This window comes from Mercenaria mercenaria, chromosome 18 (genome assembly GCF_021730395.1).
Source record: "Mercenaria mercenaria strain notata chromosome 18, MADL_Memer_1, whole genome shotgun sequence".
NCBI lineage: Eukaryota > Metazoa > Mollusca > Bivalvia > Venerida > Veneridae > Mercenaria > Mercenaria mercenaria.
The window spans coordinates 32,252,152-32,266,476 of NC_069378.1; the positions used below are offsets into that span (position 1 = coordinate 32,252,152).

At 34.6% G+C, this 14,325-nt stretch overlaps 1 protein-coding gene across 3 annotated transcripts in view; it reads right to left on the reverse strand.

The window, feature by feature from the left end:
* LOC123538087 (cuticle collagen dpy-13-like) overlaps positions 1 to 10,683 on the reverse strand; it is a 29,288-nt gene extending 18,605 nt beyond the window's left edge. For 2 of the 3 annotated variants that reach the window (XM_053529530.1, XM_053529531.1), the window contains exons 1-2: positions 10,598 to 10,683; positions 6,337 to 6,427 (exon numbers count right to left, since the gene is read on the reverse strand). In XM_053529530.1, the coding sequence (XP_053385505.1) occupies positions 6,337 to 6,427; positions 10,598 to 10,649 (143 nt within the window). In that variant the 5' untranslated portion in view covers positions 10,650 to 10,683. Of the gene's footprint in view, positions 1 to 6,336; positions 6,428 to 8,987; positions 9,139 to 10,597 lie in introns of all 3 variants that reach the window. The other variant, XM_045322053.2, reaches the window with a different exon arrangement.
* Positions 10,684 to 14,325: the final 3,642 nt, after the last annotated feature.

The following is a 14,325-nucleotide window of genomic DNA, read 5'->3' on the forward strand; positions in this document are numbered from 1 at the left end:
TAGACCTAGGGACCTGGTTCTTGGCATTGACACTCCGTCTCGTGGTGGTGAACATTTGTGCCAAGTTATATCAAAATCCCTCCATGCATGAAGAAGAAATGCTCCGGACACAGCCAGGGGCGTTCCTATAATACGTCCCGTTTTTCAAACGGGTGTATAATAAAAAATATATCAATAGAAACGTCGTTCTATCCTCTACTACGACTGTAAATTCACTTCTTCTCAAAGTAGGCACCGGAACATTGTAAACAACTGTGCCTTGGTCTCTGGGTTTCTCAGATATAGCCAGGTCTCATCAGTCGTGATGACATAGTTCAGAAAGTCATTGTTCTGTCTGATGCGCCGTAGAAACTTCTCCGACTCCTTCACGCGCCTGTCTCTCTAAAAGTTGGTCAGGATGCGTGGCACCCAGCGCGTTTGCACCTGCAAATACATGTACATCAACTATCAGAATAATAAAATATAATTTTGTGATTTTGAAAATGATGAAAATAACTGTTTGCAGTTTCTTAACTTGGGACAATTTATAACATTTTAGTGTTCATCACAATAATTTGCAGCAATTTGAATATTCCCCCATCCAATATTAAAGTATTATTATACTACTGTATATTAAATATCATTGTACAAGAGAAGTGAATACTGCTAAATACCTTCTGCAGGTCAGAATGCTGTGCGGTTCCATAGCTGACATTGGCAGCCTCTGACAGCTCCCGTACGGTCATTCTGCAGTCCGCTTTCAGTTCGTCTTCTACTGACGTCACAGCTGGCAGTCTGATTGTTGACTTCCGTCCACGACCTGCATCGTCTTCAAGGGACTGTCGGCCATCAGAAAAGCATCAAAACCACTTGAATACCAGTGCACGGCAAACGCAGTTTTCTCCCTGTGTCTGCTTCAGTATACATTTCCGATGGTGTTTTGCCTATTACTTTGCAAAATTTAATGTTTGCGCAAATTTCCAAACGTTCCTGTGACGACATATTTAAATTCATAGCATGCGTGACTGTCATAGAGCAGAAGTTGTTTATTTCACAATGCAACAGCCGACTGTCGTCATATTTTCAAATAACGTCACGCAAACATCGTCAAACAGAATCGCGGATTTTTTTAGAATTTCTGCAGCTGATATTTATTTCATTAAGTTTTTTCTTCAGCATGCGTATGACAAAACATCACCTGGGCTGGTAGCGCATTACTATGGTTGCATTATATCCTGTTGTTTCGTACTATGCTAAGTCATGCTATTCTAATCAAGTCAGTCAATAGAAAAAGATTTACTCTTTCAAATGATACCATTTTCAACATGTTGCAAGCACTACGAAAAAAGTTATGGGACCAGTCTACATAATTATTGATCATCCTTTGTACATACAAAAACTTAATTCAGACGCAAACACTGGAAAATGGATAAGTGCAATGGCTCTCCCGGTACCTATTCTTTGAGTAGCCTAGCTGAAAATAACTGTACTACATGTATTCAATATGGAGAATTCAGAAAGTAGGTCTTTTAAATGTTCATACAAAGGAGATACAATTTTTTATGCCTTGAAATATGTTAACAAAAAAATATGTCCATAGGACATGGATGTCCCCACTACGGGTGGTGGGACACAGGAGTATGAGACCTGTAATGGTACTTCGAACACAAATATTGAACCCAAAGACTGAAAAAAATATCAATATTTATTTCATCATTAAATGATTAAATGCAACATTCCATTGTTATGGTGAAAATCTGTACAAAGTTATTTGAATATCATTCTATGTAACTATATAAAAGTTACCGGCCAGACGACAAGAAAAGACATATCGGGTAACATCTTTAACCTCTGTGAATCGCTGCTTCAAGTTAGAGATCTAAGTCTTACATTTGACACATCATCTTATTACTGTGAAATCATTATTATTCGTGGGGGACTAATTTTCGTGGATTCCGTGGTTGAGTCAATCCACAAAATTTAATCCCAACGAACAAGTAAAATTACCATTCATTTTATGTTCAAAAGTTGAAATCCACGAACTCATATCCCCACGGAATTGTCGTTTTGACCAAAACCACGAAATTTCATGCCCACGAAATTAAATGATTTTACAGTATAGTGAATTTTTGTGACAATTTATTTGAAAATCCATCAATGTCTTGTTAAAGAAAGGACAAGAAAAATGAAGGAATGACCTCTAACCATGACCTTGACCTTTTAACTACATGTACATGTAGGGGTGCAGGCCTTGCATGCATCACATTGTTTAGTTAAATGTTTATGCCACTGGGTACTTGAATATATATATCCATCCATTCAAACAAAAGTTATAGACTGGTCAAGAAAAATTATATAAGTTTTTGATCTTTGATCTAAGTGTGACCTTGACCTTTATGTACCGGTAGCTGTTTATAATGAAACACATCATTTTGTTATGGTGAATGAAGTTATCTAACAAGAGCTGTCTGTAAGACAGCACACTCGACTTTTGACTCTGAATTAGAGCTTTGCCAGTAAAAGGGGCTTAAGGCCTATGCTATTTTGAAATTATGAATTAGGTGGGTGGGGTACATGATATTATTTCTGATTAATTTCGAAGTTACTGTAAAACAAACATTATTCCAATGTGACAATACATCAAAACCATGAAGTGCTGAACTCTTACTTTAATTTAAAAAGTAAAGTGGGAAAAGTTATCAGTATGTTCGTGTCACAATTTTCGGGGTAAGTATTCTATGTCATCGTGCATAACTGCGAAAAACTATAACGTACATAATAAAGCTAAACTATCCGTGTAAATGAGCTGAGAGCTATTTTTCTATTTCCGTTTATTACTTTTCTAAAAAACACATTACAATTTACCAGGTGTTGGCAAAATTTGTCATTTTTGTGCACATGCCTTTACACATTAAAGAAGTCCGAACTATAGGTATGGTGTGCGAGAGTGGCCTGAGCGCTTACGTAGTGCTCATTTACAGGGATTGTACTGCTCATATATATATGAATTTTATAGGTAGATAAAATTATTTATGTCATTGTTGTACATTTGGAGCATATCGGTCCTATTCTGAAATATGTTAATTTATATACTACGGTAAAAGCCAATCAATGAATTTCTTTTATACCGTTGAACCAATCGTGAAACGGCATCTTCCTTCTTCGTCAGCATTCAAGAGTGAATAGCACGCTTCTTTCTTTAATTTTATTTTGGCTAATTTCTGGTTTTATCTTACCACCACATGTCATTCCGCCTCCTCTTTCAAGTGACAATTTTCTAATTTTGAAAGATTTCTCTTAATATGCAAATTCATCTACATTTCTTGATATGCTTTCGGCGGTTATATCCGCCCTAATATGTGAATATATATATTTGTTATGGTATTGGACTGTAACTCCATTCAGATATGAAAACATATCTATTTGTTAAGGACGGTATGTTTCGCCCAGATATGTGAAAATATAAATTTGTTAAGGTATTTTTCGGCGGTATTTTCTGCCCAGACATGTGAAAATATATATATATATATTTTTAATGTATTGTTTTGCAATGGTGGTGTTTTTCGCCCAGATATGTGAAAATATATATTTGTTAAGCGGTATTTTTCGCCCAGATCTGTGAAAATATACATTTGTTAAGGTATTGTTCGGCAAAATAAATATTGCCCTTTTTCAGTCAACACTTAGTTCACATTTATATTTTCCCATACATAGTCCTCAGGGTCAGTGCTTCGTTGTGAACAGATGCACATAAATAACTTTATCATAAGTCCGCAAAGTGCAACAAAAGAAGTAGCAGTATTAATTTTGTAATAATATTATTTATTTACAAGGTATGTCTGACAAATGACATCGAGAATTCCAACTTTAGAAAGCTGCATTTTCAAGTACCTGAATTTTTCCACTTTGGTTAAAAAGAATTTTTTTTACAATAGATAATGACTGACTACAGAAGGTAATAAAAATACCATTGACCTAGAGAATGCTACAACCTACTAAACTTCAGAGTTTGTTTAAAATTATATTGAACACGTTTGATTTAATTTAAGGTGAAAAATAAACTAGAACTCTATGATAAAAATCGAATAAATCATTTCGAACATGTTAGACAGTGAGAAAGCAAACATACTGTACGTATTATTTAGCATGGATGATTTGAAGTGTGAATATATACTTTTTACACTGAACATTTAATTCCACGAGTACACACACATATACATATATATTTACCTTTACCCTTTATACAATAGGAATATGTTTTACCTGTAAGATTATAGCACAACCCCTCGTGAACAAATAATGCATGTGGCATTCACTGTTGATATATAATTGTAATATTATATTTTGACGTTACACTGAAACAAACAAACCCTTTTTGCATATTCATTTATATAAAACAAACAAACAAAAACGGGAACAATGTTTATTTTGTTTGATTGTGAGTAACACCGAAACGACACAATGAACTTTTCCCAGGTTTTGTTGGTGGTGAAAGGCTCCAGGGGTCCCTCCAGACATTTTTTGAGGCTCAGACTAGTACCTAGATCGAGACACTAACCTCAGTTGGATGGCTTCCTTACGTGAAAAGTTTCACACCTCAAGTGGGTTTTTGATCCCACGTCGATGATGGGCGAGGAATTCGAAGCCAGCGACCATGACCATCAAGTTTTTCTTTTGCAAGTATAAAACATAAATATTCAATTAAATTTCGTAAACATAACTGACAATGACTTTTACCACGTCGGAAGTTACAAATGGTTTGCCGAATACACCATACTTTTAAATACAGACCATGTGGGTCGGAAAGCACGAAATTTACGTTCTTGAACGTATATGTGAATAGTTACTTTTGAAATGTAAACAAAGGCATAAAAGTAACTGTTTTCATGTTCGTGGTAAGGATCGACTTGTGATTGTCAATGTTCCCGATACGGAATATATATGAATGTATAAACACGAGCCGTTTCATCTTACAGGACTTACAAAAACATAGTAAGCGGTTGTTTATTTATTGTATTTATGTTCTAGTAACCTTTGACACTGATTTCGAGGACAGACCGGGTTTGTGACATATACATGTCTGTTGTTGGGCTTGAAAAAGATAGATCCAAAATTTATACTAAAAGCTATATTGCATAAATGTTTCGTTATTTCTGTGCATACAATTCGGTTGTTTGAAGGTTAGAATATCAGAAAATTACAGGAAATAAAACATGTCTTTGAAAAAGTACCGATCTTTCATCATTTGTTTGGTTGGCGCATGATTACAAATTTAATGTTAGTAGGACGTGATGTCCATGAAGCCGTGTAAAGTGATAATTTTGATGACACGTTGGTTTTATTTTGTAATTGTGAGTGATCGTTAAGTGATCAGAAAGATCGGACAGTGGGATGTTATAAAAAGTGGTGTTTTATTTAGATAAGAAAGTCAATCGTACTCTACAATAAGGAAATCTAAGGTAAAATACTCCTTTTATTTCGTTCACTGAAGAAAACATGGCGGACACAGTTTTGTAAAAGAGCGGTGCACGTGTGATTCGTGTAACATAGTTTAACGGCGTTTTCTTAGAAAGCTAACGCTCAGCTCATTTACACTGACATATGCTTGATTGAAGAATATATATATTGTATATATATGAGAGACTTACGGTACCAAATACTTACCCCGAAAATTTCTATGCATTTTCTTCTAGTGTACTGTTGGGACATGTTTTTGAGTGTCATTGATACTTTATAATTTATTCGAGATACATTTTCTTATAATTATTAGTTTCTTTTTGATCCCCGTGCATTTCTCGCGTTGTTACGACAATCTCAGTTTTACATACGAATTTTGCATTGTCGAAATAGCATAGTCCTTAACTCAATCAAATATATAATCAGAGTTATGGGGATTGTTCTGGTGTAGCCTTTGATAGTAAATAACTATTTTAAGTTTCAAGTCAATAGCTTTGATAGTAGCAGAGATCTACTTTTTCTTCGAAAAGTCAAGCTAAAAATTCATCCATTCATTCAAAATTTACAGAGTGGACAAGAAAAGTTATATGGCAAATGCTTTTGCTAAATCATTTGTATATCCATGCATGCATGAAAAAAGTTACAAAGCGAGCAGAAAATATGACCTTGAATCTTTGACATGTTAATGTGACCTTGACCTTTAAAGTAGGGGTATTGGTCTTATATATGACATGACATCTTGTTATGCAAAGTTATTTCAAAATCCAGCAATTAGTACAACAATGTTATAGGCCTGACAAAATTTGTGCATGAACAGACAGGGGAAACACTAATGCCCCCATCCCATTTTTAATGGTGGAGGTATAATAATATTTCAGTTGTTAACTTATTAATAGTTACCTTGACCTTGATCTTGACCTTGACCTTGAGCTAGATGATCTGTAGCCACCTCCAGACCTACCACCCCTAGCTCCATCTGTATAATGTAACTCTGAAACACAACAAAAACACTCCTTGCAATTAACCATGCTACAAAATGTAAGCAAAATTATCTGGTAAGAATATTTTTGTAGACTCAAAACTGCTTCTATCTGCTTAATCTACATATCACATGTTGGAGTCCCAAGAGATTCACAACTAAGGAAGTGTCACTGACATCATAGAAAATAGGAAATATTTTGCAAATTGTTTGACATGTGTGTTCATTTCACTTCAAAGTTATATCATGCAAATTACAGTGTTACTTCTGAAAACCGCACACCCTTGGGACCAGAAGAAAAGTCCGGTTTTTGGAAGTTTCTGGTATTTGGAAGTAAGGAGTGTTTTGTCTGCATACCACAAATCGGCCTCTGTGACTTAGAAAAGTAAAAATGCTGTTCGCTTTCAAAGCCTATTGCAATTAGAGAAACTGTTAGCGAACAGCATGGATCCTGACCAGACTGCGCGGATATGCAGGCTGGTCTGGATCCATGCTGATCGCAAAGCCACTATGTTGGTTTTCTCATGGCGCGGCTCATATCATTATTACCTGAAAAGTGATAATCTCCAAAGTAAAGTAACAATGTACAAGTTTCTGTCTGTCTGGTATATCAGCACCATAGCATTGTATTCTAAATTTTAAGCTTAGTCTAAGAGTATAAGACTATCAAATAAACATGGAATTTACAACAAATATCCATTGAACTATAGCTACCTTATAAATTATAATAAGACAGAATTATAGTTGCAAACATCCTAATATTCAGTAATGCATCAAACAACATCACACTATGCAGTGTTTGCTCTCAAGACTGTACAAATGCAGCTGTAATACCGGCAATGAAATTTTATAATATTACCGATGTTTTGTTCGTAAACATGGTTTTTCTTCCAACTGCCAGTTTGACGTAAACACACGTTGCATAACATATACAGTCCTTTATGTACTGTTTTTAGCAGTCTTTGAAAGTACTGTTTTATATCAGTAAATACTACAAGTACATATATTTACAGCAACAAAACTGGTCAAATGGTGGAGCATTTATGCAACCTGTTTAAAATAGCCGTGACATAGAGTCTGTGATATTCTAAGATTCAGAGTGATTTTTCCCCCATTTCAATGTGTGCATTTTACAACCTTTGCATACATGAATGGGAATACTATTGTATCGTGGTGTATCACTTTGGAAATTTTGTATGTAGTATACTATCTAAATTCATAAGACATGTATATCGGTAATACCGCACATCCCTTAGCATTGCACAATATTTTGTGATGGATGTATATAGTCAACATACAGGACTATCTGTTACAAGAATAGCACCCTAATAATTAAGTGTTTACATAATGTAGTTTCGCAAGTACATACATTAAATATCGACTATAGACATTTTTGTATAACCTTTTCTTCCTGGATTTAATAGTCTTCTGCAACATTAGCATTGTAACAATTCAAAACGTTAGCTTGTTATACAAATCACATTTTTTTTTGGGGGGGGGGGGGGGGGCGGGGGTTTAATGTTGCACCAACACAATTATAGGTTATATGGCTACTTTCCAGCTTTAGCAGTGGAGGAAGTCCCCAGGTGCCCCTCCGTGCAGTATTTCACCGGCGTGCACTTTGGTAGAACCACCAACCTTCCATAAGCCAGCTGGATGGCTTCCTCACATGAAGAATTCAACACCCCAAGTGAGGCTCGAACCCACATTGGTGAGAGGCAAGTAATTTGAAGCCAGCGATCTTAACCACTCAACCACAGAGGCCCCCTATAAATCACTGGACATATTGCAGGTTGATTTGATTCAAATTATACAGACCTTAACATTGCGTTTTTTTTTGCAAAATTGTCTCATGGATCCAGAATCATTAGCTACCTATATTAACCTGTACCTTGAATATACATATCAGGACCTCCAGAAAACTAATCTGTTTTACTTGTGAAAGCGTATTTTGTTTTACAGCAATTTTGTTTACATGCTTAAACGTAAAGTCTAGACATTTCCTGAAAAGTTCAATGGCATATATGCTTTTAGCAGACAGATGCATTTGTAAAACAAAGTAGTATTCTTTTGCAGAAAATGGTTGATTTGTGACGATAAATATCAATATCCTCCACATTGTTGCAAGTAATATTATCTAGTGTTATGAATTATTCAAATGCTGATAATTTACTGACATAATCCATACAATGTCAAATAGAAATGTTAAAAACAAGATCCTAAACAGTGAAAGTTGCCTTAGCTGCCATCTGTATTAAGCAGCCATTTATCTACAGCAGGAAGTTAGCTTCAACTACCCAAATTGACATGTTGACATCTACTGGTAATTTGAGCCGCACCATGAGAAAACCAACATAGTGCATTTGCGACCAGCATTCGCGCAGTCTGGTCAGGATCCATACTGTTCGCTAACGGTTTCTCTAATTGCAACAGGGTTTGAAAGCGAACAGTATGGATCCTGACCAGACTGCGCTGATGCGCAGGCTGGTCTGGATCCATGCTGGTCGCAAATGCACTATATTGATTTTCTCATGGCGCGGCTCATTTCAATCTGACTTGAGCAGATAGTCACCTGACTTAAGGCATTCATACAGCTGTCTTGCAAAATCCTGCATGTCATAGGGTGGCCACAAGAACGTTTTGTGAATTCTTACGACAGGCTTGCGGCAGTCTTACAAATATGCATGGCACCTGCATGGAAGTGGGTCTTCTACGGCTCTCCCCTAGGAATAGTGAAATAGCCCGCAGGTGACGGGACCATACGAACATACAAACAGAAACTTCCTTAGTTATTTCAAGTTTTATGCCTAAAGCAAACCATCCAGATGCTTTAATATTTTCTATCTATATCTATCTATATATACTGCATCACGCCTCTTTTCGAGTGTTACATGCAGCACCACGCCAAGAAGTTTAAAAGTAGAATGGACAGGAGAATAAAAGTAATACACATACTGGTATTGATGATAAACCCGGACAGATGATAAAGTCGACCACCTTGGAAATATTCGATTGCAATCGGTTATTTAATATTAATAATATTAATATTTATAAAATTTAACACACCATCTAATAGTTTCCACTTACAACACCAATCGGTTATTTAATATTAATAATATTAATATTTATAAAATTGAACACACCATCTAATAGTTTCCACTTACAACACCAACTGGTGTAAACAAAAACAAAATTGGTAAATATTCTGTATAAATAAATGACTTACATTTATTTGTATAAAAAATAGTTATCCAAAATTACTGGGGAAGAGGGTGTTTTTTGCGCATGCTCACTGTTGAAACATGAAGGCCTGACATTTGGTAACTTTTCATTACTTGATCAGGAATGACAGTTGCTGCTTTTTGGGGAAAGTTTCAATATAATAATACCAAGAAAATTTTGTAAATGACAGTGTTTGAATTTATCATCAGCCAACGTTCATACAGTCCCCATTTTACATACCCCTTTCGGGGCCTCACTTCGTGCGAGTTTGCTTAATAAATATAAATTTGAATTATGTAAAGTTTTCAGCAAAGGTTAAGCTTTATTTCGATACCGACCATTGATTACAATTTGCAGAAATAAAAAAGTTACAGGTAAAAAACCTCATTTTCTGTTCGGGTTTATCATCAGTACCAGTATGTTTATTATTATTACATTATGTTTTCTGTTATGATGTCTTGCCGACTTTAAATAAAATTTATTGTATTGTATTGTATTCACAATGTGTATAATTTTGCACCCATGAAATTAGATATGGCCAGGAATGTGCACTTCTGCACAAAGGCATTCATTTGTAACTCCTTCAATCCCTTTGGTTACTCAGGTTACATCCTCTATGTCTTCGCTTCGGTTACTCCAGTTTTGGTGATCAAATACTTTTATCATACAGGTAGGTCTATAAAAATGTACGAAATAGTCGATAGTGTTAAAAAAACAAGGATTTACAGATAAAAGCAGTTTAAAAAATTGAAAAACTCCAATCTGCACTATTGTATGTATTAACAATCATCCAGTATGCTCTCATACTCTCTATGTAACAAATTTTGTGAAAAATTATCACTATCAGCTGATTTCTGTGCCCAGGCCAGAGGGTATCTTGCTATAAATTATTGCTGGTATAAAAATGATTAATTAAAAGTGCTATTTACTAAATAAAAATCACATATTTTTCTCAATTACCCAGAACAACTAAAACCGTAAAAATAACGAAAAAGCTAAATTTCCAGTTCATTTCGGTGTTTTCTCTGGAACCCCGTCAGGCTATTTATAGTAACAAGAAATAGAAATGACGTAAGTCTAAAACAAATACGTTTGGATACAAGTCATCGTTGTAATCGTGTCTCTCTATGTAGCCGATTTTAGTCCGTTACACCGATCTGTCTAGCAATACCGAGTTAATATGTAGTATAAACGCGTGGAAGAGTGTAGTCTATAGTCGATTTGTTATCCTTAAAATACAAATTTTGTAGGTGAATTTACTTGAACAAAGTGCTGAAAGGCGCTGTAAAAATAAATGGTCTCCCTACCACTGTATGCCCTTTTCTCGTTATTCGGAGCCCATTAACCGGTATTTTGAACAGTTCTTGTCTGTAACAGATTTCCCTTACCAAAATATCAGTCTTCCGGCGGACATTGCGGCAAACGTTTTGGTGAATTTGCCGCAAACTTTCTTTTGGCAAACGTTTACCATCAAAATTAGTTTGCGGTAGGCCTAAATTTGACGCAAACAATTTATGCAAATGAAGTTTGCGGCAAATTTGCGGCAAACCTAATAAATCATGTGATAAAGTTTCTGGCGATGTTATGGCAAACTCTTCATTCAGTAAAGTATGTGGTGAGTTTGCAAAGTCACCGAAACGTTTGCCGAAAGATCGCCGCTAAGTTTTCATTTTGGTAAGGGTTAAGTTTCAACATTCTCGCAAACCAGATGTCTACCATGGTACCCCGGTTCGTCTCGGGTACCATGTCGAACATCTGAAACATCTGATGAATGAGAATGAGTTTCAAAAGAGTGATGCTTTCTCGTTGAACCGAGACTTGTGGTCATTTGTAATAGCTCTCAAAAACTAAATTAAGTTCCTTTTTAAAATTTTATATATATAATACTATATAATTCTGTGTTTGCAGACAAAAAAATTTTACACTAAGTGGGTTCTGTTTCCTATAAGAAGGTTATGATATTACCCCCGTGATTTTAGATAAGCAAATTTTCTGTTGTGTATATTTCTATTTTAATGTGAGTAATACTATTTTCTTTTTATTCTTGTTTAACGGTCACATGATTTGCCACAACATGCATACAATTTAGAAACAGGAAATAGCTGCAAGTGCAAATTTTCCAAAGGCTCAGATCAATGAGAAGGCTTGGAATTACGAGAAAGAGGAATACGTTCTAGTGTCCGACGTTTTGCTGATGACTGCGTAGTATTTCGTGAGATTCAATCAGTCATAGACACTCAGATATTACAAGATGATCTGAATAGTTTAGAATAGTGGGAGAGGAGATGGAGGATGTCCTTTAATGTAGACAAGTGCCACATTATGCACATTACAAAATCTAAGCAGGCAGTCCTAACTACCCAGCGGGCACACAACGTCATTTCAACGTTGAAATATGGTCAGGTCATAAAACAACGTTGATCCAACGTTGATTCAACGTCGAACTCTCAACGAAGAGATATTGTCGAAAATCAACGTTGTTTCAACGTTGAAATAAGGTTGATCTTTCAACGTCGAAATATGGTCGAAATTACGACGTTGTTTCAACGTTGAAAAATCGTTGATATCTGTCCAATGTCAGAGATATAAGCTATATATATGTGCATTGTCTTGCCGATTCTTTTTGTTTGAAACAAAACATAATTCAAATAGCACCTACAAATACCTATGTAGTATAAGAAATCTACCTTAATTTTCCACGAAAAAATGAACATGTATCTAAATGTTGGGGAAAAAATATGAAATTAGATAGATATGTTGGTTCAAAAGTTTGATAATTTCCTTAATTCATTATAGAACAGGTAAACAATTTTTTTATTGTATTTAATACAATGTATTTATTAGCGTTCCAAAATTGATGAAAATGGACTAAAACTTGTAGATGATATTTTTGCACTTCCCGAAAAATGTTCCTCATTGTTATTGTAATTTGGGTGTTGTCTAGCTCTTTTCGAAATGGTTTAATTACTTTTAATAATAATATTCATACATTTTAAAATATTCGGGATAATTATACTGGGATTTGTTGGGAAAATTTATAACACGTTTGTAACCATGGTAACCAAAGGTCCATCTCTCTCTACACATATTATCTATTAGTCACGCCTGTTTCCTGGTATTAGTTTACACATTAATTCAGTTAGTCTGATAGAGGTTTAAGCTAGCTGTTTATACATCATGTACAAAAGGGTGGTGCAGAGGAAGTGAGTACAATACTTTAAACATTATTATAACTTAGTAATTATATTCATCAATAATATTATATTTAAAAAACTGACGTGTATGTACTTTAATATCAGTAGTTTTTTTTTAATCTGCATTTTTCTTTAAAATCGACTCATACTTAAAAACTTGGAAGGGATATAGCTTAATCAGAAAATGTTAATAATATTTTAAATGCATCCATTAATTGTTTTATCAGCACTTTATTCATCATCACTGTTTTTGCATTTTTATTTAATTTACATGAAAATTTTAAATGATAATTGTAAAACACTCAAATCCTTTAATACATTTCAGGTGATACCAGGTCCAGTTGTTTTGCCGTGATGAAGATTTTGAGAACTAAGCTATTAATGGACTTACTATGTTATTTAGTTAAAAGACGATCGCAGATCTATGAAATAAAGATCAGAAAATATACATGCTGATTACCCAGTAGGCATTTGACGTCGGTTAGACGTCGTATAGACGTCGGACCCCGACGTCGGATTAACGTTGGATTTTGGTTGGATTTGCAAACCGTTTAGACGTCGGATCCTGACGTTGGCTAGACGTCGCAATCCGACCATTTTCCAACCTAAATCTAACCACTTTTCAACCAAAATCTGACCAAATTTTCAACGTAATTTGCAATCAAACAAGTAATCAACACATGTATTTTATCATCTTTATTTCATATTATGGCGACGTAAGTCCAAAAAGTAATGCAGTAATTGAAACTTTCAAGTTTCGTCATTTTTGTATGATTCTTCAACTCCGCCAACATTTCCACCTGAAATGTATAAAATTTGACAGTTTCATTATTTAACATATACAAATATACTAGTGCTATTACTAAGAGCATAATTAATACGTGCCAAACAAATATGTAATATTTTAAATTCTATGTAAAAATTTTCTATAACTTCGTAAAATGTAATTAAATGCAATTGATTTTTAAAGTAACAAACAAAAATAAGTCATTTTTTAAAAAAATACGGAATATAAATCAGTATAACTTTTAAAATAAGTATAATTTTTAAAAGTCTGTTACTCACGTTGCGGATCCTTCCCTTTGTGTAAAGTATTTATAAACTTGCTCCATCTTACTCCAATAAATATCAAATTACAGGAAGACTGTGTAAACCGATGCAGGCTTATCTCGCGAATGTGTGACTAATAGACAACATGTGTAGAAGAGATCTATGTGAATTTAGAATAATTTATACATGTGTATAGAATGCAATTTTATCTTGAACAGTTTAAAGTTCGTGAAAAAATCCGTCTCTGAAAATAGACAATCTCATGCGATATCGTAACATAATTAATATAATGTTTGTTGTGAGAATGAATTATTATTAATAAGCGCATGTCCAGGCCTTTATGAAAACAAGTAAATATATCTTTAAACTATACTAGCAAAATTATACCAGTTAGTTTTATAACTAAAAACATTTATCAGACTTTCTATCCAACCTAATTCCAAC